A 25,409-nucleotide genomic window follows, 5' to 3' on the forward strand; every position below is an offset into this window, starting at 1 on the left:
TGGGCTCCCTGGGATAAAACAGCCAGGGATCTCCTGGAGAGAGTCCAGAGGAGGGACAGAGATGCTGAAGGGCCTGGAGCATCTCCCCTGTGAGGAAAGGCTGAGTGAGCTGGGGCTGTTCAGCCTGGAGAGAAGAAGACTAAGGGGGGACCTTATTAATGTTTATCAATATCTGAAGGGTGGGATGCAGAGGGAAATGGGCAGCCCCTTTTCAGTGTCTGTGGGGACAGGACAAGGGGCAATGGCTGCAAGTTGGAGCACAGGGAGTTCCACACCAACGTGGGGAAGAACTTTTCCCCAGTGAGGGTGAGGGAGCCCTGGGACAGGCTGCCCAGGGGGTGTGGAGTCTCCTTCTCTGGAGAGATTCCAGCCCCATCTGGACACCGCCCTGTGTGCCCTGTCCTAGGGAGCTGCTTTGGCAGGGGGTTGGACCCCATGGGCTCTGGAGGGCCCTTCCCACCCCTGGGATTCTGTGATTATTACTCCTGTGTATGTTTCTTGCAGCTCACAAACCAGATCTGTGAGAAAAATACCTCAATTTTGAGTGGTCAGGTTTATCAAATGCACTAAGGGCTGTAGTACATCCTATCCCTTCTGTTAGCTCACCTCCCAGCAGTCACTATTGTATCCCTGCCTTACTGATGGAGAACCAGCCACAAATTATCTTCAGCCATCTACAAATGTTTCTATAGGACACTACAGCACCAAAATAAGTTTACAGGTGAAGAATTAAATACTTTATATAATAAAAAAACCCCAAAACAAAACCCAAAACAAAATGAAGATATTACCAAGTGAATAGCCAAAAGGAGCGTGACCATCACCCCACAGGATAAGCAGCACTTTGGGGAGCAGAAGATCCTCCAAAGGAAACCAGAGAGGTAAAATAATATTTAAACAGTTGACAAAACACCACATTGAACTTTAAAAGCCTTCATATAAGAGCAAGCACCACCTGAATCGTCTCTGTCTCTTGTGAGAGGCTGTCTTGGGGCATCTACCTACTTATCTATCAGGTTGCTGAACAATTTATACAAGATGTGAAGCGACTGTAAACGTGACCCTACTGAAGTTACCACTCCAAGAGCTTCCTTAGCTGGAATAGTGTATAACAACCTACTGCAGCTAAGCTGTAGGGCCCCAGCTGCCTAGGCAAGGGTGCTGCAGCACATGGAGAAGGTTAAAATCCAGTAGCCCTCCCAGCTCCACGTGTAACAATGATGTACGTACCTGTCCCAAAGGAATGAGGGATATTCTTATGGACAGAATGATACAGATGGAGTTAAATGCTGCCAGAGCAAGAGGAGAGCTTCAGAAAATGTGTTTCTGTGAGGTTTAGGCAGTTAAAAATGAAGAGGGCACAGTTCTTAATTCTTCAACACCAGCTGAGCCCCACAATCACAGGAAGATGAAGGGTTTAGCAGGCAGACACCACCCTGGATTGCCTTCTCCTTCATCTGGAAGCACTGCAAAACCTGAGCACCACAGACAGCAGCTGAAGCAAGCCCTGCCCCACATCCCAGCTCCCAAAAGCCACTTCAGAGCATCCTTCCACTAGAAATGGCTATCCATCACTAAGGGGCTGCAGTCAGTACCTCGGGTGAGACACACAGACAGCCTGACCCCACTCAACAGTCTGATGCCTTCCACACCTCCCTCTCTTTAATTCACAATACTGTTACCTGCCACTAGTTACCCCAAACATACAAACTGGGGCACAAAACATCTTTGTTGCAGCAGATCAGCATGGAAGGCACCCAGACTCTGTGAGTATGAAAACACAGATCCTTTTCTTGGTAAAAAAAAGATCATCACCCTCCCAGTAAATCTGTTGTAAACCTGGAAGAAAGGTACCTAACCCTGCTGTAATACCTCCAGAAGCAGCCAGCTTTCCAGGAGCTTGTCAGCTGAAGGAAAGCTTTCTCAGTTCCTTTCAATTGTGTTGAGAAAACAGGAAGTGAACTTCAGTCAGTCGTTTCAAAAGAGTAAAATAGAGATACAGATCCCCATTACGTTTGGCAATAAAGAGAACCCACAAAACATCAGTGTGAGCAGTCAGTCGCCACACTGCTCACTGGGAAAGGGTCCATCAGGCACTGCTGACCAGGTGAGAGTATAGGCAGTATGTGGGAAGCCAAAAGGAAAGCACCCATACCTCATTTCATAGAGCCACAGGGGTTGGAAGAGACCTTGAAGATCATCCAGTCCAGCCACAGCCTAACCCTGCCTTAGTCCACCTCCAGATCGTGTCCTTAAACATTTTATTCACACCCCTTTGAAATCCCCTCCAGGGATGGTGACTCTACCACCTCCCTGGGCAGCCTGTTCCAGTGCCTGACAGCCCTTCCAGTACAGAAATTCTTCCTGATCTAACCTACATCTCCCCTGGTGCAATTTTAAGCCATTTCCCTTTGTCGTATCGAGAGAAGAGACCCAACCCCAACAGCTCTGCAACCACCCTGCAGGTACTTGTGGAGAGCAGTCAGGTCTCCTCTCAGGCTCCTTTTCTGAAGATTAAAAAGGAAATTAGAAAGAAATTTTAAAAATTAAGAACATAAATAAGAGAAAGGGACAATGAAGACCCCAAATGTTGAGGTCCTGCTGACGGGTCGGGCAGAGAACAGCCCAGGAAACACCATCGCCCTCAGGAATCAGAGAGACACAAAGAGAGCCACATCTATTTTCAATCTGGACTGGGGTCCTTGAAACAAAGGTATTTCTGTAGTCAAGAAGCAGCTTTAAATGTAGAAAGCTGGTATCTCACTTTGGCCTGTGGGCTTTGGAAGGGCTAAGGATGCAAAACCACAACCATCCCACGCAGCCAAGCACGACCTGGGAGGAGAGTCCTGCTGAAGCCCAGCTCCCAAAGACTTGCAGTGCCAGGGCAAGGATGATGCTTCAAGAGTTACAAGATCAAACCCAGGGCCAACCACACAGCTGACAAGGATCTCCCAGTGGCAGTGAGGGAACGGAAACAGATCATTAACACTCACAGCATGTAAATTCAAACTGTGTTTTGCTGGAGTGAGGAGATCAGTTAATCCTGGTATTGTCACTTCAGGTTATTCCTCAATGCTTCAACTTATGTTAGATGCTCCAAGCAGTAGCAATACTACTGTGGATGTGCTACCACATCGGTTTAGTGGGTGCCCCAACTCCTCCCATGAGTACTACTTGATCCAGTTTTACTCAGGACATCTGCTTGTGCTGCAAAAAGAGCATAAGGCTTTCCAGCAGGCACACAGCAAGCCAAGGAGAATGAGAATTATGCCTCTCAGAATATTTTACAGTGGAATATTTATTAATAAGAAAATAAAAGGCATCACAACCAGATCTTGAAACACATGGGCCTGCTTGTGAAGATTGCACCCAAGCCAGATGGACCCTGAAGTTTTACTTTTCATTTCCAACAGCTACCTTGGCAAAACCATCTCACATGTAAAAAATCTCACCAGGGATCCCACCCTTAAACAACCCACCCCAAAAAAATAAATCAAACCACCCCCAGCACCAAACAGCCCTGTAACACACATACAGAACTCCTGCAAGTGAGTCCAGAAGGGCTGGAAAGAAAAAGCAGCATTCACAAAAGCAATGAGTCACCAGCACTGCCGACACATACCCCAGCCACTGCCAAACAGCCTCATCCCACCACTGCCACACACCAGAAACAAAAACCAGGAGGAGGTCCTTGTCTGGATTTCCTGAGCACCCCAGCCCAGGCTGCCTTCACCACAAGGAATTAGCTCCTAAGCTTGAAGTGTGTTAGCACCAGATTAAAGTGAACTCTTCTCCTTGCCAAGTATCTCTGGAAATCCTGGACTTGCAGCTTTGGGAGGAAAAAGCAGAGCCAAGCAGAAAAGGTTTGTCTGGGTGTTTCACACGTGGTTATCACATCTCAGCTCTGAAAATTAAACATTTCACCTCGTTCATTTCTGTAATTAACTTGTTACTTTGAAGGGGGGTTGGTTTTTTTTAACACCACTAGAAACCTGTGTTTTATGCCATGGAAAACGATGCCAGTGTTTTGTGAGGAGACCTACAAACAAACCTCCATTTGTTCACTCTGTGTTTGATCTGAAGTAACATCCCCAAAGCTCAGAAACACACATGACAAAGGCAGGAAGAGCCACAAGTCAGACAGACACACAGCTCCCCAGTTAGTACAAGCTGTGCCACCAGCCTCAGACCGCTGAGCCAAACTGGGGAGGTGAGTTCAGCATCAGTGATTCCTCTTCCATCAGCTTAGCTCCCCAACACAGACCACAGCAGATGCAGGGATGCCACAGAGCTGGCTCAGGGTGGGGAGATACAAACAGGGAAAAAGCAAGACCCTCTCCCCCTCCAGCCCAAACAGCTGGTTCTTCTATTTCCTGGGGTGTAAAAATCAAGCAGCACCCTTATCGTGTTGCTGGTTGAGAGGAGATGCAGCAGCTGGGCTTAACAGCCTGGTAAAGACCTCAGCACTGGTATAAAACATCAAGTATTGCAGGAGCCACAAGCAACCTGTTGGCCCAAAGCAAACCAGAACTAAAATCACATCTCCTTACACCACCCATGACCGCTGCTGAACTAGGAAGCATCTCTCTGCAGGTGGTAAAACTGCCTCAGCTGGGCAGTTAGAGCAACATCTCTGTGTGGACTGGCCAAAAGGAGCTTAGGGACATGTAGCTGGGGCTCTGTATTGGTGGCTGTTTCTCACCCTTGGGTCCTTTCTCCTCCAGCACCTTCAGATTGTGTTGGCTGCTGGCATTTTAGGCAGCCTCAGGGCTGTGGGAATGATGTGACTGGCCTGCAGTGGGACAGGGAGATCCTTTCTGGGACTGCCTCAATTCCCTTTTCAGCTGCACCTGGAATTGGGCCACAAATTGTTTTTTCCTTGATTCTGATATCCTGAATCCTGGAAAAAAACTTTAAAAAAAAATCTTTAATTCCTTGCCTTAAGAATTCCTGATGGGTCAAACAGTTTAAAATAGAAGACAAAGTTGAGATTCTTTGAGCTGCTGCCCAAGCTCTAGATAAGCAAGGCCCAAATCCCCAGAAGATCCTTTAGACAGGTTAGGCATTTTCATTTCCCTTCCTCCAAGTTCTCACTTTGTCAGACATCTTTTCAAAAGGAAAGGGCTTAAACATTCAAAGGTGACTTTATAAACCAGCCTCCCAAATCAGCCTTTTCACTCCCTTGTCCAAGGGATACCTCTGCTAGTTAAAGTGGTTCTGGAATGACAGTTAATGAAGAATAAATGCAGTTTAGAGTAGGAAGCATGACACTTGTTTCTATAGATCCCCCACTGTCAGGTAGAACTCTTAACTCCACTCATTAAATCAGCTGTGGGCAAGTCCAAGTACACCAACAGGTACACACCAAGCCAAACACCCAGCACCCAAGGAAGAAGCAGAAAACTTCAGGAGAAAAAATAAAAAAGGAGGCAGAAATTCCACTGTAAAGACTTTGTAGTGTATCCCCATCCCCTCACACACCTGCCAGCTGCCTGCTTGCTGGCTCAGGTTAGTTAATCCTCCTCCTCACACAGCACACCCACCATCGCCCTAACTCGGTGCCTTCTCACAGCTGCTTTCCTCTGCAATGAAACTACAGGAAGAATTAACCCCCTCTTATCAAAACAGCTCCTTTAAAGATAAGAAACAACGTTTGCTAATTGGCAGAGGGAAGAGTCCTGACCCAAGGCTCAGATATAGTTCAGCTGTTGGCAACAGGTAACCCTGTACCTCCAAGGACAACAGCCAGCACCTCCAACTCCTTCTGCTCACCTATACACCTTGGGGCAGAGCCACACCAACACCAGTAAAGCACCCAATATTTTATAAGAGTCTTAAAAATCCTGTGTTTCCCTGCTAAAGGGTGCTCACAGAAACACCACCACCTCACTGGTTTCTGAATTGTTTGAATAAACCATCACCTCAGCCTCTTGAAAGCATAAAGAATTCCTTTTGTGAACTCAGAGAGATCGTGTCTAATCACCCAAAATTTATCTGAACAGCAAAACCAAACCTCCTGCCACTTTTAACTCATTTTCCTAACATTTCCATCCCTGCCAGGAGAGACACTTCCAAAGCCTGGCTGATCCCTGTTCCCAGCTGGGAGAACAGACTCATCAGTTTGAGCTGGCAAGTCAGACACAGAATTAGGCCCAAGCCCTGTATGTCCAGCTCTTGGTGACAGACACTGTCCACTGCATCAGTCCAAATACAGGCAGTAAATTGAGCACTTTCCAATGAAAATAAGGCACAGCATTAGATAAAATCATGTTCTGAGACCTGACAAACCTCGTGTATAAATGGCAAGCTTCAACCTACACCTCACAACCTGGGCAGGTCACCAGGAGACCTCCAGAAAACAACCCCTGCCTCTCACTGCCTGCATTTAAATGCAAAGAGGAGCCTTCTAAAAACTCCTACAGCATCCTCCAGATACCCTAATTCCAAACTGCAAAGCCCAGCAGGAACCCTCAGGCCCTCAAGGAAGGCTGCAGTGTCTCCTTGCTGAGAACATCCTCCTGCCTTCAAACCTTGCTTGCCCCAGGGCTCCTTGCCCTTTGCTGTGAGGTGAGCACCCTGGGGCTCCTTTCCTCTTCTCCTCCTTGCAGGAGATGCAGCCACCTCCTCCACAGTGCTTCCCCTGGTTAAACTGACCTTGGTGAGATGCATAATCAATAACACAGGGCTGTATCCTTCCTGAGAGTCAAGCTGGGAGCTCAGAGTGCCTGGAGGAGGGATGAGTTATCTCTAGCTCAGGGCAAGCAGCGGCCTCTGCAGTGTTGAGCTGAACTGGAAAGGTATGTTCAGGTGATGTTACTGCTACAGCAGGTACAGGAACCTCTCTGACATGACTCTGAGTGATTACAAAGCTCTCAAAGTTTTGGGCCACACAGCCTAATTTGATTTGGATTGAGGAAGGAGGTGCCCTGCTTGGAAAATTAAAACCCAGCTTGCTGCAGCCTCTCAGGGGTCCAAGAGAGTGCCTCTGCTCTGACAGGGACAGAGCAGGACTGACTGCAGCAGCTACATTCCCAGAAGACGGGGAGGCTCCACAGCCACCTTCTCTCTGGCACCTCAGCTGCACCCCTTCCCCACCCCCAGCAGAAACACAGCTCACCAGGCTGCACCCCACGGCACGACACCCGGCTGCTGCAGACCCTCCTCCCTCCATCACTGTGCCCCCCAATAGCTTCTTCCTGGAGCCTTTGGGGAACCAACTCACTTCCAAAAAGCTCTGTTTCTGACCCATCTTTGCTTGTGTTACCAGGGAACAGCGAGCCAGCTAGAGCAGTGTCTCTCCAACCAGGGGTTGTTTTCCGAACAAACAGCTTTGTCTTTGTTGTGGCTGCCACACAGACAGGGCAATAAATGTCTGTGTTGTAAGAAAGGGGAATGCACTGGCACAGCACTCACAGGGAAGCTCTCACAACCTCCTTCATGCAGAGGACAGAGAAAAGGTAGAAAGAATAAACCAAAAACAAAGCCACACCAGACTGATGCAAGAGCTGTGGAAGCAGAAGTACCTCACAGTGAGAACATGCACCCAGACCTAGATTCCAGATCCCTACCACTTCTCATACCTTCCCAAGAACAAATTCCACAGCATCAATAACCTCAACACTTACCCTAAAGTTATCCAGAAACCAGAACTGCTTCAGTAACTCTCTCATTTGAAGGTAACCCCAAAAAATGACTGAAACAGCAGAAGCAGCATGAGCTTTTGAATGGATAGATTTGAAAATAAGCACAAGATTAGGGCTGCCATACATGGGCAAAGCACTCACTGCAGCATCCATGCCCCCAGAGAGGGAACACAGGCAGGTGTCTCTGGAAAGAGACTCCCCCCAAGTCAGCCTGATGTCCAAGTTGTAACTCAGGCCAAATTTCATCCCAGTAAACCAGCCTCCAACAAGCTGCTGCACCACAGCTCGCAGAGCAGACACCCCAGAGGCACTCCAACATGCTGCAGGGTGTTAACAAGTGCAAGGTAGGTAGAACTTTTTAAGGCTTTTCCTTGCCCCAAAACATGACCCAGTGAACTTTTATTCCAGTGCTCCTATTCTCTTAAAGACTTTACTAAAAACAAAACTCATCAGACCTTTGAAGGCTTTGGATTTCTGCATTCCTAGATGGCTTCAATTTCAGCCTGTAACAGGGAAATGACCAGCCTGTCAGGAAAGTGGAGCAGCTCATTTGCTCACACACACGTGGCTATTCCTCAACGTGCTTCCACAGTAGCTCTGCAAGTTAAATTACCCCCAGCCCCTACACGAAGGAACTGAATAGTCCCCAGTCCCTTAGAGAGGTGCCACTCCAGGGCAAGCTCTGTGAAGTCACCCTGGACCAGAAAGTAGATCTTTCAGACTTCCACAAGAGCAGGTCCACGTTTAGAAGCAGAAAACCCACCCCCTCCCCAAAAAAAACACAGACAGGGAAAGGCAGAAGTAAGTAAAACCCCCACAAGCAGGGGGTTTTACCTGACTTGTGCCCAATGCTGCTGTTAGCTCCAGACCTTCAAAATAAGGATTATTAAAACGCTGCCCTGGTCTGGACTGGCCTCACCCACTGTAAGGCAGCCCGGGGACTGGTTTGTTTTGGCTGCAGGCGAAGCCCAACGCTGCTCCTTGCGAAGGCAGCTTGCGAGCTCCCTGCTCCCCCGGAAAACCCTGGGGCAGCTGCTGCCACGCCGAGCTGAACCCAACTTCTCTCTCCCTAATCCCCCAAAGGGGGCCGCAGCAGATAAATACACCATCCGGGGTGGCTCTGACAGCGTAAACACGGGGAAAAGAGAGAAACCAGCGGGCTGGGGGCGGGATGGGGTGTGGGGTGGGCTGGCTGCCCCTGCGGGGAGAGCCGGGGGCTGCCCGGGCCCCGGGGCCGGGCCGGGCCGGGCTCCCCGCCCCCCCACCCCCCCGCCCCGGGCGGCGATGGGGGCCCGGGGGCGGAGGCCCGAGGCGGGGCCCAGCAGGCGCGGCGAGGAGTCGGGGCCGAGCTGCCGCCCCGCACCTCAGGCAGAGCGGGCCGGGGCCGGCGGGCCGCGCTCCCGGAAGCGCCGTGAGGAGCCGCCGCCCCGAGCTGCCCACAGGCCCGGCCCGCGGCGGGGCGGGGGGGGGGCCCACAAAGGACGGCGGAGCGGCAGGTGGGAAGGGACTCACCGGGCTGGGGCGGCGGCGCCGGCCGCCTCGGGGGACGGGACGGGGGCTGAGCGGGGCGCGGCCGCCACACGGCGCCTCTGCAATGGCGACGGGACCCACCGAGGCGGCGGCGGCGGCAGGAGCCGGAGGGGGAAGCGGAACCGCCGCGCGTGGCCACAGCCCGCGAGGGCGGGCGGGGGCGGGGCGCCGCCCAGGAGACTACGAGTCCCGGCGGGCTCCGCGCCCGCGCAGGAAGTGACGGCGGCGTCGGGAAGGGGGGGGCGCTCGCTTCACGGGGGGGGGGGGGGGGGAGCGCGGTGGCCGCGGGACGGGCAGCTCCGGGTGGGAGCGGGAGGGGCCCCGCGGCGCTCCGGCTCCGGGCCGCAGCCTGGAGATGGCTCCTTTCCACAGGCGCCAGGCCGGCTGCGGCCACGGCCAGGGACCCCCCCGCCCCGCCTCTCACCTGCCCCCCCCCCTCCTCCCCGCCTCTCACTTGCCCCCCCACCCCGGCTCTCACCTGCCCCCCCCTCCCCGCCTCTCACCTGCCCCCCCCTCCCCTCACCTGCCCCCACCCCCTCCCCGCCCCTCACCTGCCCCCCCCCCTCCTCCCCGCCTCTCACCTGCCCCCCCACCCCGGCTCTCACCTGCCCCCCCCTCCCCTCACCTGCCCCCCCCTCCCCGGCTCTCACCCGCCCCCCTTCCTCCCCCGCCTCTCACCTGCCCCCCGTCCCCCGCCTCTCACCTGCCCCCCCTTCCCCCTCCAGCTGCCATCGCCCGGCCTGCGGGGGCGGCGGTTCCCTCCGGGTCCGGGTCTTCCGTGGGGATACCGGCCCCGCACAGCGGCCCCGTGCTGCGGCCCAGCCTCCCCGCCAGGCCTGCGCCCCCGGGGGGCCCGGGGAGGCTGTGTGAGGGCAGGAGAGGGGGGGTCGCGCCTCACCTTCCCTCTCCTCACGCCCCCGAAGGCACTGGAAGGGGCTCATTCTTGTGTCAAGGTGCTTGACAACACGTTACACCTCCTCCTGCCAGCGGTGTTTTGGCTCCAGGAGTCCGTGGGGCTCCCCAAAAACACCCCAAACCAAGCCCTGTCACAGGTTTAACCTTCAGGTGGCCTTCCCAAACATCCAGCTGCCCTGCAGCTTGGGCCTCACCTCTTTCAGCCCGGGCTTGAAGCAGCATCTTCAGCAGGAGGTTCCTCAGGCAGCTCCTCCTCGCAGAGTTCTTGGAGGGAAAAGCTTCCCCGACAGCCCAGAGCCTCCATGCAGGCCCAGGCAGAAGAGGGGCAAGCCAGGCTTGCCAGCTGCCACTGCTCTCAGCCAGTGCTCGCTGGCTGGCTTCTTACTCTCCTCTGAATTCCTGCAGAGCTGAAGGTCACAGGGCACGTGTCCCCATGGGGCTGCAGTTCTTCAGCCCTGCTAAGTGGCCCTGAGACAGCTCTGCTCCCTACTGTGGGCAAAGCCACCATCCTCCCTTCCCTTCCCTTCCCTTCCCTTCCCTTCCCTTCCCTTCCCTTCCCTTCCCTTCCCTCCCCACCCTGCTTTGTGACTTCCATTCTGACTGGACTCCCTATTTGATCCTCCAAGGATCAAGCTTTTGCTAATTCATCTCTGCACAATAACCTATCCAGAAACCACAGCAGCTTTCTGAACTCCACGCTTCCCTCAGCCCTACTTTCCCTCCATAACCTTACTTCTTGCTGCTTCAGCCTTGTACCCCCAAACCCACTTGACTCCTGCTCCAAACCATTTTCAGAATCCTTCCTCCCTGCCTCCCCAGGCACTTCTGTTAAACCACACTAGGAGGGTTTTTAGGTTTGATCTGGTTTTCTTAGTCCCATTGTCATTCAGGACATCTTAACTTTGTACTATACTTAACACCACAAACACTGTGGATTTAAAAACACCAAGTACTTGCTATTTGCCATAACAAAAAACATCCACTGAGAAGTCCTGTGACTCCTCCCACAGTTGGTATTATTCAAGTTCAGCAGAAAAGCTTATCAGTGGGATCCAATTGAATTTTAGATACACGTAGTGAGCCATAGAATCATAGAATTGTAGGGGTTGGAAGGGACCTCCAGAGCCCATGGGGTCCAGCCCCCTGCCAAAGCAGCTCCCTAGGACAGGTCACACAGGGCCGTGTCCAGATGGGGATGGAATCTCTCCAGAGAAGGAGACTCCACAGCCCCTGGGCAGCCTGTCCCAGGGCTCCCTCACCCTCACTGGGGAAAAGTTCTTCCCCATGTTGGTGTGGAACTCCCTGGGCTCCAACTTGAGGCCACTGGCCCTTGTCCTGTCCCCACAGACACTGAAAAGGGGCTGGCTGATTCCCCCTGCATCCCCTGCTTCAGATAATTATAAACTTTAATTAGGTCCCCTCTTAGTCTTCTTCTCTCCAGGCTGAACAGCCCCAGCTCACTCAGCCTTTCCTCACAGGGGAGGTGCTCCAGGCCCTTCAGCATCTCTGTCCCTCCTCTGGACTCTCTCCAGGAGATCCCTGTCTGATCCCAGGGAGCCCAGAACTGGACACAACACCCCAGGTGGGGCCTGACCAGGGCAGAGCAGAGGGGGAGGATCCCCTCCTGTGACCTGCTGGCCACACTCCTCCTGATGCCCCCAGGATCCCACTGTCTCTCTCAGCCATGGGATGGCCAAACCGATTGGTCTGATGCTGTTCCCAAGTCAACTATTTTAGTGCAGACAGGGCTAAGCCCCCTGTAACTCAAGCCCCTCCTGCCTCAGTTTCTCCTGCAGCATCTTACCTGCACAGTGGGTTCCCATTCCCACATCCTTACTTGCACAGATTTCCACATCACCCACTTAGGTACCGTCTCATTTGTCCGAAGGACATTCCCTCTTCCTTTTCCCCAGGCTGTGACAGCAGCCAGCTTAGGAATTCAACCTGTGATTTCCAACTGCCATTATCTCACATGAATAAAGAAACCAAAAGCAACCACCTGTGAGTGCTGATAAAGGACTCAGCCAGAGCTGAGTGCCCACCTGGGGTGTCGCCATCCCAAGGGTCAGGCCGCAGCAGTACTCAGCTGTGTGGGAAAGAGAGAGCAGGAGAGCAAACTCAACTCTGGGAATGAAAAATCCCACTTGGACACAAGCGATCCAGTGCTGGTGAGCAGCCCTGCTGCTGTGCTGAGCTGGTTGCACAGGCTGCCTGGTCCCTCTGCGATGATTCCTGCCTCCCCTCGCAGCGGCCGCGGTGCGTGACCCCTCTGAGGCAGTGGATGAAGCAGTGGTACTGCCATCATCATCATCATCATTCAGCACAGTCCAGGGAGAACAAGAGCCCAGTGTCCCAGCCCTTGCTGACCTGTGGTGGGCGAAGTCACAAGACGAGCTCTCTGCTGACTGCCAGGAGCAGAACGATGCCCGAGGGGTGCTGAGGCTGGGCGGCCACAGAAGGCTGAGGAGAGGCCTGGGCTGAGCACAGAACCCTCAAGGAGAGAATTTGAAAAGCAGAATTGCCATTCACCCCCCTCACAGGCACTCCCCCAAAGCACCTGCCTTCACTGACTCCAAGCTTCTAAGGAGTAAACCCTGTTTTCTCAGTGCCCAGGAGTTACTGCACGCTCACTATGCCACCTACTGACAACTGGCAGCCAAGCCCTTCGGCCAATGCAGAGCAACTCAGGCTTTCCATGAGGTAATTTCCTCTTGTTTCCTTGTATCCATCACCTGTGCTGATGGCTGAAAGCAAGTCTTCTAAGTATTTGCTTCTAGTTAGCATCTTTTCAGCAGCTTTCACCTTCCAAGGGTTACTCTTTCCACTTCTGAAATAGGGTGAAACTTCTTCCAAACCCTTTCAACTCTAAATTGACCAAGAGCAGCTAATCCCTCCCAGTTACCAGAGCAGGAGAGATTATTTAAACCTTCTCCCAACCCAGGTTAAGCACAGAATGTCTCTTCACAAATTCATGCATAACCCAGCCAGAGAACAAGCTTAAAATGCAGAGACTTTAATGACTCAGTTATGCCTTTCATACCCATAATAGCCAACGGCTGAGGCAGTCAGTATGAACACAATACAAACAGCTCTGCAAGAGGCAGTGCTGGAGTCAAAGCAGCCTCTGGGCCAGGAGGAGAGGAGCAAGACTCTGCTTGTGTCCATCGCCTCATCGCCTGTGCCAGTCCTTAGGGCTGTCTGCAGCACTTTGCCTCCCCTCCACCTGCTTCACTGAGCCAGCAGTGGCTCTGGCAGCTCAGGAAGCCAATGGCATCCTGGGCTCCATCAGCAGAGGGGTGGCAGCAGGGACAGGGAGGGGATTGTCCCTCTCTGCTCTGCCCTCATGAGGCCCCAGCTGGAGTCCTGTGTCCAGAGATGGGGCCCAGCACGAGAAAGATGTGGGGCTGTTGGAGAGGGGTCAGAGGAGCCACGAAGATGCTCAGAGGGCTGGAGCAGCTCCCCTATGGAGAAAGGCTGAGGGAGCTGGGCTTGTTCAGCCTGGAGAAGAGAAGGCTGTGGGGGGACCTCATTGCAGCCTCCCAGTCCCTGAAGGGAGCAGAGGAACAGGAGGGGAATCAGCTTTTTAAGAGGGGAGATAATGGCAGGACAAGGAGGATGGATTAAAGCTGGAGGAAGGAAGGTTTAAATTGGATATTAGGGGGAAGTTCTTTCCAGAAAGAGTGGTGAGGGGCTGGAACAGGCTGCCCAGAGAGGGGGTGGGTGCCCCATCCCTGGTGGTGTTCAAGGCCAGGTTGGATGGGGCCCTGGGCAACCTTGTGTAGTTCCAGGCCTGGAGGTTGGTGGCCCTGCCTGTGGCAGGGGGTTGGAGCTCTGTGATCCTTGGGGTCCCTCCCAACCCAGACCAGGCTGGGATTCACCTACTGACAGCACACTGCAACAGTCTTCTGGTGTGCTAAAGGTGCTTCTAAGAGCTCAGCCAAGGGCACTATTACCCGTTACAGGACCCTGGTGCATCAGCAGGCCACAGCTAACAGCAGAGGAGGATTCCTTTAGGAAGCTGCTGTGTCACTGGGTGAGTTTTGCTGGATGGAGGTCAGTCACTCTGCACTTCCTCACCCTGAGGTGGTACTGAGAAGTGTCCATGTTTGCACAGGGCAAGGAGAATCAGGCCGGAGCAGAGCGCCGTGCTGAGGAGAGTCAGGGCACACACTGAGGCACTGTGCTGCCTCAGCCCCACTGGAACTTGCAGAATCGAGTCCTGGTATGTCTACAAAGAAAAACAAATGGATTATACACCTTTCACAAGCTATCTCTGCCTCACTGCAGCTAAGGCTTCCTCTGGGAGTCAAAGGCAGAGCTGAGGTGGGACATCACAGGTACTGCAAACGGAGCACCCGTCCTTCTCGCAGTACATGGATCTGCTACCACTTCACACAGCCCAGCCCCTTCTCAGGGGACAGGACAAGGGGCCATGGCCTCAAGTTGGAGCACAGGGAGTTCCACACCAACATGGGGAAGAACTTTTCCCCAGTGAGGGTGAGGGAGCCCTGGGACAGGCTGCCCAGGGGGTGTGGAGTCTCCTTCTCTGGAGAGATTCCAGCCCCGTCTGGACACCGCCCTGTGTGCCCTGTCCTAGGGAGCTGCTTTGGCAGGGGGTTGGACCCCATGGGCTCTGGAGGGCCCTTCCCACCCCCTGTGATTCTGTGGTCATTTCTGTCCTCTGTATCTCTGTTCTCACAATAGGTTTGCTGCTGGGGATGTGTACATAATGCAGCATGGAAGAGAGGAGCTCTTGGAATGAGCTTTTCACAGACCACTGAGAAGTCAGATTCCCCCAAGGTGAACAAGGATTTGGAAAGGAAAGCTCCAAAATGTTTTTAGCCAAGAGCTGCAGGTGTCTTAAATATAGAAAAACATGCATGTTACCAACCTAACTGTTCTGTTCTGAGACAAATGGGCCTTATTTCTGAATCTCTGCACTGCTGCAACACTTTTGAGTATCAAAGGCCACAGTAAGGATCCAACTTTCTTTGGTTTTGAACACAAAATAAAGGAACTTCACCTCTGTGTAGATACTCAGCCATTCAGATACCAACCCACACCACTACCAAAGGCTACTTGTGTAAGGTGTTATTCCTTCAATCTTTGGGGTTTCACACATCCTTTAATTAGATCACAAGATAGCTTTCCTCTGAAGCACCTACATTGTAAAGACTTTTCTTAATTTGACCAGCACCAATTATATCTTAGAATTTCAAGGAAACTATGAAGGAAAAAAGAAAAGGTGAGGGGAACAGCTGGCATCAAGGACTGGAAGAGCAGAGAGTGACTACAAGCATGTCAAAAGGGCCTGGCAGGAGGACACCTGGAGAGGAGGAAGGGAGCCTCTCTAATGAGGACTCACAGAAGTAGTCTCTGACTGATTAGTTCCTGCACTGTGGAAGTCTCTAAGCAGAGGAGGAAAAGGCAGTGGCTGTTAAAGGAGAACCAAGAACTCCCAGCAGGAAGGTGAACTCACAGGTTCCTGTGTTACACGGTACCACTGACAGGCGCCGCTGGCACTGCCTGGGCAGGGAGCTTCCACTTCAGCAGGCTTCCAGCACTCTGCTCTCAGGTGGGCTGCAGAAGATGTTAACCCATCAGCAGGATCCAGACAGGGTAAAGCAGCACAGCCTGCAAGACTTTTCCAAATGGGGCCTCTTTTCTGCACCTACATGGCCACAGCAGTGCTGGGCAGTCCCTTTTTGTGAGCCTTGAAACTCTTCCCTTCCTGACAGAGTGGGTACCCAAGGAAGGCTCTCACCTCTGTGGTACCATGGCCCTTCTGTCCTCAAGAGGACAAAGAATTCATCACCAGCCTGTCGACCCCCTCAGCTTCTGCCATACAGCTATCACCTCTCTTCCCCACAAAGCAGAGGTCATGCTTCCATTTCTCCTTGTCAGCCTCCTGCTGGCAGCTGCCAGAACTCCCCTCCAATACTTCAGATGCTTTCATGTTAGCAATAAATATGCTTTCCTGCTCATAAGTGGTCAATGTGGCAGAACAGGAATATTTCACACCCCTTTTTTAACTCATTCCCTTCCCCTAAGTTTCTCCCAGAAAATCATGGCTCACACAATGTGCAAGTGAGGACAAAGGAGCTGAGAATCCTTAGCACATCTGACTTAGCTAGCAAGAAAGATTTCGTGAAAGGAAGCCCAATCAGTAGCAAACCCCAGAGGATTTCACTGTTCCTATAACTGAACATCTCCATAGTCAGCAGATGTGAGGCTTGTGTTCCACAGGAGGCTGAGACCCCACCCTCTCTAACCTTCAGGCACACAACTTTCCACATTAGAAACCACCAGAAGGTTCCATTAACTACCAGGCAGTGCCTATTAAATACACCACACGTGGCTTCTGTTGAGAGCTCCCTCTCCAGCCAGATTCCCAGCTCTGAATTGCCCACAGCGATTCCTCTCCCCCCCAAAAGGACATGTAAGGAGAAGCTCACTGTCACAGCAGCAGGCCAGTACTTCTGGGCTCTTCAGAACAACCAAGGCTTCCTCACTGTCCTCTGCCGGCCGGTGGTATCGCCCGTGGACGGGCAACACCGCGCTGAAGCAGCGAGAGCACCCAGGGTCAGGTTCCATGTACAGGAGAACAAGAAGGGCTGTGGCTGAGTACTCAGGAGCCTCCACATCAACAGCATCAGGAATTAGCAGTGCCTGTGAGCAGAGAGAGAGAGATGTGGCTGTGATCAGCATCAGTGGGATTCATATGGATGAAGGTTGTGTGCATGACTGGGATTTAAGGGAAACCCACTGCAGCATCCGAAGGGAACGCTGTTCTCCTCATTCCATTGTCTGGTTTCCTCACTCTGGGCCCAGCTCAGGAACAACAGAGCCCTGGGACAGGCTGCCCAGGGGGTGTGGAGTCTCCTTCTCTGGAGAGATTCCAGCCCTGTCTGGACACCACCCTGTGTGCCCTGTCCTAGGGTGCTGCTTTGGCAGGGGGCTGGACCCCATGGGCTCTGGAGAGCCCTTCCCACCCCTGTGATTCTGTGACTCTGTGATCAGGCTGGGAATTCTTAAGTTGTTCCAAAATAACTTTGTAAGTTTTCCTCTCATGAGTCCTGCTCCGGTGTGAAGGTCACAGTATGGCCATGCCACAGCCAAACCCAACGGGCATGAGCTTCGTGCTGCGTGTAAGCAAGGCCGCGCCGGCCATCGCAAGCGTCCCAGCACCACGAGTGGCCCAGAGTCTTCATTTCCATGTATTCTACCCAAAATTAAGTGCCTAAGAAGATCTCCTCACAGCCACAGCCTGAGCACATCTCCCACCAAAACGCAAAGCACTGGAAAGCAGTAGTAAAGCCGCGGTGTCAGCACAGCTGTGAAGCTCCGCGGCTGAGATACACCGCACATGGCACAGAGCCACCGCCGCCGCCGCGCAGGCGCCAACCTTCCACCTTTCCAGCCCCAACAGCTCGTAGTGTAGCTGCTCAGCTGAGCAGAGGCTCCCTGGTACACACACCTATGGGTACAGCAGCAGCAGCACACAGCATCACCAGGTTGGAAAAGACCTTTAAGCTCATCAAGTCCAACCATTCCCATCCTGTGCTGACCCAGATCCCTGAGCACCTCATCTCCCCTCTGTTAAACACACCCAGGGGTGGGGACTCAGCCCCTCCCTGGGCAGCCTGTGCCAGGCCCTGACAACTCTGCCAGGGAAGAACTTTTCCCTCCCATCTGATCTGACCCTGCCCTGGGGCAGCTTGAGCCCATTGCCCCTTGTCCCATCTCCTGTCCCCTGGCTGAAGAGACCATCGCCCACCTCTCTGCACCCTCCTGGCAGGGCAGGGGAGGTGGGGAGAAGGTCTCCCCTCAGCCTCCTCTTCTCCAGGCTGAACACCCCCAGCTCCCTCAGCCACTCCTCAGAGGATTTGCCCTCCAGCCCCTTCCCCAGCCTGGTTGCCCTTCTCTGGACTCACTCCAGGACCTCCATGTCCTTCTGATGGTGAGGAGCCCAGAACTGGACCCAGCACTCGAGGTGCAGCCTCACCAGACCATCACTCACCTCTCTACACCCTCCCTTCAGTTAGTTGTAGGTGGGGAGAAGGTCTCCCCTCAGCAACACCCAACACCCCGCACCAGGTGATGCCAGTGGGGCTGATGGATGCAATGAGCTGCCCCACAGATGACACCACCCAGCATCTCCTCCCAGGAAGAGGATTGATCCCGTGGGTTCAACAAGCCCGGTAACCACCTGAGGGTAAAACTTCCTGAGCATACACTGAGTTACCTGCCCAGTGTTTAGCTCTGGGGTTGTTACCTGTGTTAAATTGTGCTGCTGCAGCGATGCCAGCTCATCGGGATCCACGTAGATTCCTGGTGGAAGATGAGTTCTTGCTGCCACTCTGCATCCTCCCACATCTTCCTCTGCTACGCCAAGTTGTACCTTCACCAGCAGGTCCCTTCAGACAAGGCACAGCAGTGACATGTTGATACCTGCACTTCACACCATGGCACAACCCCCCTGGAGACACCCACTGCATCCCAGAGACGCGGCTCTTACATATCACATGTGTCAAATTCAGCAAACAGCTCCCTGCCAAGCCAATGCCATCCCTCTCCAGTGAGGAAGCTCACCCCGACCCTGCATCCACAACCAAAACGATGTTCCACTTCTTTTTTAACTTCTCAAAACTCCCAACATCCTTCTAGATCATAGAATCATAGAATCATAGAATGGTCTGGGTTGGAAGGGACCCCAAGGGTCACAGAGCTCCAACCCCCCTGCCACAGGCAGGGACACCAACCTCCAGGCCTGGAGCTACACAAGGCTGCCCAGGGCCCCATCCAACCTGGCCTTGAACACCCCCAGGGACGGGGCACTCACCCCCTCTCTGGGCAGCCTGTTCCAGCCCCTCACCACTCTCTCTGCAAAAAACTTCCCCCTAATATCTCATCTAAACCTTCCCTCCTTTAGCTTTAGTCCATCCCCCTTGTCCTGCCATTATCTGCTCTGTTAAAAAGTTGATTCCCCTCCTGTTTCTCTGCTCCCTTCAGGGACTGGAAGGCTGCAATGAGGTCCCCCCACAGCCTTCTCTTCTCCAGGCTGAACAAGCCCAGTTCCCTCAGCCTCTCTCTGTAGGGCAGGTGCTCCAGCCCTCTGACCATCCTTGTGGCTCCTCTGAACCCTCTCCAACAGTTCCACATCCTTCTTGTATTGGGGGCCCCAGATCTGGACACAGGACTCCAGCTGGGGCCTCACGAGGGCAGAGTAGAGAGGGACAATCCCCTCCCTGTCCCTGCTGCCACCCCTCTGCTGATGGAGCCCAGGATACCATTGGCCCTACGAGCTGCAAGAGCCACTGCTGGCTCATGTCAAGCTTCTCATCCACCACAATCCCCAAGTCCTTCTCAGCAGGGCTGCTCTCCAGGAGCTCTTCTCCCAGTCTGTATCTGTGGCTGGGATTCTTCCATCCCAAGGGCAACACCTGACACTTGGCAGTGTTGAACCTCATCAGGTTCCCCAGGGCCCATCTTTCCAGCCTGTCAAGATCCCTCTGGATGGCTCCTTCCCTTCTGGGGTGTCGACCACACCACTCAGCTTGGTGTCATCCCCAAACTTGCAGAGGGTGCACTCAATTCCATCATCCATGTCATTGATAAATGATCTTCATCTTTGAAATGGGCCTCCTGTCCTTCCTCTGCTACAGCTTATAATTGTTCATGCCTGGATTCCTGCTGCCCAGCCATGCCTACAGACCACAGCTCAGCAAGCTCAGTGTACAGCCCTGCCTGAATTAGAAGGGAAGCTTCTTCAGGTACCAAACTGCCCGGCACGGTACTGTGATGCAGCCCCAGGGTGAGAACTTACCTGTGAAACCCCTCTTTGAGAAGATCCTGTGTGACAGCAGCACCCTGGCAAGCAGCCTGCACATCTACAGTAAGAGAGGAAGAGTGTTGATAGAACAGCACATGTTGTTATCACACAGAGGGACAGGCAGCCTTGGTGAGCAAAGGGGAAGCTGTTTCAGTTTGGGACAGCAGAACACCGAGCTGCTGCTACCAGAAGAGCCAAAGATCCCCCTTCTTTTCCAGTAAAGCACCTTTCAAGAGCAGGACTCTGTTACAATCCCCACTTGTCCCACTGCAACCCCCGTTCCAGGCACGATCCCTTACCTCCCCCTCCTGCACCAGCCCCTGGAAGAGCCAGGCTTTAGCAGCAAGCCCTGTGTGGCTGCCATTCTTCATCTGTATCCTGCTGCTGCGGGATTTCCCTTTCGGCTCTGAAACTCCCCCCTGCTTGAGCGGAGCCCCGCCAGCCACCCGGGCACCACAGGAGGGGCTGGAGCTGCCTCTCATAGAATCACAGGGGTGGGAAGGGACCTCCAGTGCCCATGGGGTCCAACCCCCTGCCAAAGCAGCTCCCTAGGACAGGGCACACAGGGCGGTGTCCAGACGGGGCTGGAATCTCTCCAGAGAAGGAGACTCCACACCCCCTGGGCAGCCTGTCCCAGGGCTCCCTCACCCTCACTGGGGAAAAGTTCTTCCCCATGTTGGTGTGGAACTCCCTGGTCTCCAACTTGCAGCCATTGCCCCTTGTCCTGTCCCCACAGACACTGAAAAGGGGCTGGCTGATTCCCCCTGCATCCCATACTTCAGATAATTACAGACTTTAATTAGGTCCCCCCTTAGTCTTCTCTTCTCCAGGCTGAACAGCCCCAGCTCACTCAGCCTTTCCTCACAGGGGAGATGCTCCAGGCCCCTAATCATCTTCGTGGCCCTTCTTTGGCCTCTCTCCTCTCGCTGAGGAGCAGCGGGGAAGGCGGCTGGGCTGCCGTTTGCCTCCGCCGCTGAACGGGCTGTGGCAGCCGGGAGGGGAGGGCAGGGCAGGGCCCTACACCGACCAGGCCCTGACAGCTTCGGGCCCCGGCCAAGCGCAGCGCCGGCAGGCTGCGGGCGGCCGGCCCAGAAGAGCCCCGGCAGCTCCACACGCCGGCAGGGTAAACGCGCCCGGGGCGAAGGCCCGACGCCCGGCCCGGCCCGGCGCCTCCCTCCCGCCCCCGGCTCCCCCCAGCGGGACGCGCGCCCAGGCCCGGCTGCCCCCCGGGAGCTGCTGCCCGCGGCCGCGCCGGCACTCACGGAGGGCGCAGAGCAGCGCGGCCAGCCCGGCGCGGAGCAGCGCCCCAGGCCGCCGCCAGCCGCCCGCCATGGCGGGCCCGCGCCGTGCGCCGCCCCGCTCCCGGTATAGGCGGCGGCGGCGCCCGCCTGACCGCACCGTGCCAGCCCGCCCCTCGCTCCGAGGCGCCGGCGGGACGCGCCGCTAAGCGTTACCCCGGCGCTTCAGCCGCGCTGCCGCCCCGACCCGCTGCACGGATCCGCAGCAGCGGGAACCTACCAGCAGCCGCCGCGTTCCTCAGGCGCCGGCACGGGCAGCCCGGAGAGGGCCTGCGGCGGGAGGACCCGGCCGTAGCCATGGCAACCAGCCCGTGGGGGCTCCCGGGGCGCGGCCCGGGCCCGGCGCCCGGAGCAGGCGCCTTCCCGCCGCTGCCTGAGGGGAGGCGAAGGGCGACCCCGAGCCCCGCTCCCCTTCTCCCGCAGCGCTGCGGGCTCCTCCTCGGAGCGCAGCATCCCGAGGGCCTGGCCGGGCCGCAGCCAGGCGGCTGTCAGCGGGGCAAAGACCCAGCCCGGGGCTGTTCCCGAGCCTTTCGGGGCCGGTAGCCGAGGTCTCCCTGCTCGCATTACCCGAAGGTGCCAGGCCTCTTCCCCCTCTTTTCCGTGGCCGCTTCTCAGGCTTGTGTTTCTCCCCGAGGGTCTCAGCACCGCCCCCGTGGCTGGGTGAAGGGCCGTGAAGGCTCATGCAGGGTCAGTCACCCTTCGGAAAGGGGCTTCTCTCTTGAGAGCCAGGAGAAGAGAGGAACTCACTCGTTCTTTCCCTCTGCTCTCCCCCTGGTTTTCAGTGAGCTTCCACACTGGCTAAACGTGGCCAGGCCTGAGCCAGCAGCAGCAGGGCTGTGATGTCTTACATCCCCAAGAAGTGTGGCATCTGCTTTCAGCCTCCATCCATCGTCCTGATCTACAAAGACGACGCTGCAGACAAGACTCGGCAGCGCATCATGCCCGTCAGGAACTTCTCCCAGTTCTCAGGTGGGGCCTCTTGCCTCCAGCATCCCCCAAGTCCTCTCCACAGCCAGTGAGAGGAACAGGTAGTTGGTAACAGCATTGTTAGCAGCTGCTGGGTAGCACCTCACCAGGGTGCTGGGCTTGCAGAGAGGGGGTTTTTGCAGGGTGACACTCTCTCCCCCAAGGAGAACAGTGTCTTACCCTGAGTAGTGGCTCTGCTAGGTCTGGAGGTCTCACACATGAGGGTTTGGGAGAAGAGAGTCTGGTTATGGGGAGAGGTCTCCTTGCAGCTGTAGTTCTTTCTCTGCAGATTGTGGCTTGGCTGCTGAGCAGCTGAAGAATAACCCCCGGCACAAGGCTTACCTGGAAGGGGTCTCCCTGCGCCAGCTGCAGAAGCTCTACAGTTTGCTGAGAGGTCATCTGGGTGGAGAGAGCCTGGCTGAGAGCTTGGAAAAGATCCAGCAGGAAGAGACCATTGACCCAGAGGAGGATCTGAACAAACTGGATGACAAGGAGCTGGCCAAGAGGAAGAGCATCATGGACGAGCTCTTCGAAAAGAACAGGAAGAAGAAGGATGACCCAGATTTCATCTACGACCTGGAGGTTGAGTTCCCACAGGATGAGCAGCTGGAGTCCTGTGGCTGGGATGGGGAGTCTGGTGAAGACACCTGACTTTGGACAAAGGTGTTTTAGGTGGGTGAGGGCTGAACCTCACAGTCTGAGTGACCTCAGCATGCGCTGCAGGGAACCTGTGGTGCCACAGCCATTCCAGGCAGCTGGGTGGCTTTAGTCCTTTCCTGTGTGGGAGTGCTGCCTACATGCTGTTTAATTACTTATTCTCTCATTCAGCTCTGGCTGCAGACCCTCTCCAGCTTGCCTTGCTGTGACTCTGCTCAGCCCTCAGCTCAAAATCAAGCATTAAATATTTACAGCTTGACAGTAACCCTAAAGCTGTCCTGGGTAGGGGTGCTGCTTCTTTATCCCCATGGCAGACAGATACTGGGCTTTCTGGATGAATCTACACTGCCTGGAGAATATATGACCCTCACACTTCCTGAGCCATGCTTCAATCTCCAGCCTTGTGTTAAGGAAATAGGCAATCTAGCAAGTTAATTAGTCCTGAAGGTACTTTGGAAACCACAGTGATTTCAAACTGATGAAGTGTTTTGCTTCCCTGTCCTTCCAGGTGATGCTTTTGTGAGGGTTGTGGCTGGGATGGGCCTTCCTCCCCCTCCCCCCAGCACCAAGTGGCCTCAACAGGCTCTTTGCTGGTGATAAGCAAGAGCTGTAAAGAGCCTCCAAGGCCAGTTTCTTTCCTTCCTGCAACCCTGAGTGAATTAAAACCCGTCAGTCGTATCAGTAAGTCATTGGATGCTGGAGAGGAGCTCTGTGGAGAAGGACCTGGGGGTCCTGGTGTGTGACAGGGTGGCCATGAGCCAGCAGTGTGCCCTGGGGGCTGAGAGAGACAATGGGATCCTGGGGGCATCAAGAGGAGTGTGGCCAGCAGGTCACAGGAGGGGATCCTCCCCCTCTGCTCTGCCCTGGTCAGGCCCCACCTGGAGTGTTGTGTCCAGTTCTGGGCTCCCTGGGATAAAACAGCCAGGGATCTCCTGGAGAGAGTCCAGAGGAGGGACAGAGATGATGAAGGGCCTGGAGCATCTCCCCTGTGAGGAAAGGCTGAGTGAGCTGGGGCTGTTCAGCCTGGAGAGAAGCAGCCTGAGAGGGGATCTGATCACTGGGGATCAATAGCTGAAGGGTGGGACACAGGGGGAAATGGCAGCCCCTTTTCAGTGTCTGTGGGGACAGGACAAGGGGCAATGGCTGCAAGTTGGAGCACAGGGAGTTCCACAGCAACATGGGGAAGAACTTTTCCCCAGTGAGGGTGAGGGAGCCCTGGGACAGGCTGCCCAGGGGGTGTGGAGTCTCCTTCTCTGGAGAGATTCCAGCCCCGTCTGGACACGGCCCTGTGTGCCCTGTCCTAGGGAGCTGCTTTGGCAGGGGGTTGGACCCCATGGGCTCTGGAGGGCCCTTCCAACCCCTGTGACCCTGTGACTCTGGGGTTCTGTATTGCAGTGCAGAAGGTGGGAACTGGAGGAGGTCTCCTCCTGCCCACTGGAACAGTAGGGCCAGTTCAGTGAAGGAAGCAGCAGTTGGGCCCCTGTGCCGTGCATGGCTGGAGGAGAGGGGAGCTGTCCCACTCTCTGTGCAGTGACCAGGAGTGACACCCATTCCTCCAGAGCTTTAAACAAACCAGAGTGTGTCTGATCCCCAGCAGAAGAGCATCCTCAGCGACTCAGCAGCACTGCAGAGGAGAGCAGCCTGGGACAACTGCTCTTGTGTTCCAAAAAACAAACCCAGAGACTGATGGGAGGAGAGGGGGGAGATGGGAGGAGAGGGGGGAGATGGGAGGAGAGGGGGGAGATGGGAGGAGAGGGGGGAGATGGAAGGAGAGGGGGAGATGGGAGGAGAGGGGGAGATGGGAGGAGAAGGGGGAGATGGGAGGAGAGGGGGGAGATGGGAGGAGAGGGGGAGATGGGAGGAGAGGCGAGGAGAGCTCCCCACCCGCGGGCCCAGCGCTAGTCTCTGTGTGCAGCTGGTGGGGGGGGGTCACACATGGCCCCTCAGGCTTGTGGCTGTTTGTGTGGTCTCTGCCTGTAGTTAACACCTCTTGACTTGGAGGGTTGTTGTTCCCAGGAGTTCCTGGTCTGTTGCACAGGCAGCGCTGTCTCAAGGGGTCTTCTGGGTGGTCGTAAGCCCCTTCCCCTCAGATGATGAGCACCAGCCATGCATCAGACCGTGGAGCTGTGCGTGGAGACAGGCTCCCTGTAGCTGTCTCCCACAACACCTGGGACATTAACCCTCCCAGAGCTTGTCCAAGGGACTCCAGTTCCAAAGGGAAACAGAAGCTGATTCCTCATTTGCCAAATGTCAGCTCTTCCCCCCACGGAAGGGTGTGCAGACACCCAGGACAGGCCTTCCTCTGGCTCCAGCCAGCTGACAGCGTGAAGAGATGTCCCACCCGGGTGAGAGGGGACCCACAGGGTCCTCTCCTCCACACCCAGCCTGCCCTGGGGTCAGGCCAGCCCACACCCCGCTCGGTCCTGGGGGGGTTCTGAGGATGGAGCTGGCACCCAGCCCTGGGCATGCCCAGCCTCACCAGATGAGGTCTGGGTGAAGTGTGGAGTTGAGGGGGGTAGTTGCCTCCCTGCAGCATCAGGTTCCTTCTGGCCCCTTCCTCCAGCCCAC

General features: G+C 55.0%; 2 protein-coding genes across 3 annotated transcripts; one reads left to right on the forward strand and one right to left on the reverse strand.

Moving 5' to 3' along the window:
• Positions 1–13,085: 13,085 nt before the first annotated feature.
• On the reverse strand, positions 13,086–21,252 carry PIGX (phosphatidylinositol glycan anchor biosynthesis class X; the record flags this gene model as incomplete). The annotated part of the gene is made up of 6 exons (XM_084267322.1): positions 13,086–14,316; positions 15,568–15,668; positions 16,544–16,757; positions 18,364–18,505; positions 19,915–19,978; positions 21,183–21,252. 6 exons carry the CDS (start codon positions 21,250–21,252, stop codon positions 14,143–14,145), a joined length of 765 nt encoding a protein of 254 aa, XP_084123448.1. The 3' UTR covers positions 13,086–14,142.
• A 543-nt stretch (positions 21,253–21,795) lies between these two features.
• On the forward strand, positions 21,796–23,200 carry CEP19 (centrosomal protein 19). 2 transcript variants are annotated; one of them, XM_084267220.1, is made up of 3 exons: positions 21,796–21,905; positions 22,001–22,187; positions 22,474–23,200. In XM_084267220.1, exons 2-3 carry the CDS (start codon positions 22,058–22,060, stop codon positions 22,833–22,835), a joined length of 492 nt encoding a protein of 163 aa, XP_084123346.1. In that variant the 5' UTR covers positions 21,796–21,905; positions 22,001–22,057; the 3' UTR covers positions 22,836–23,200. The 2 variants fall into 2 exon arrangements, with proteins under 2 accessions (XP_084123346.1, XP_084123345.1); XM_084267219.1 differs by having other exon boundaries at positions 21,821–22,187.
• The last annotated feature ends 2,209 nt before the right edge of the window (positions 23,201–25,409 follow it).

This window comes from Gallinula chloropus, assembly GCF_964237585.1.
Source record: "Gallinula chloropus genome assembly, chromosome: 8".
NCBI classification, from domain to species: domain Eukaryota; kingdom Metazoa; phylum Chordata; class Aves; order Gruiformes; family Rallidae; genus Gallinula; species Gallinula chloropus.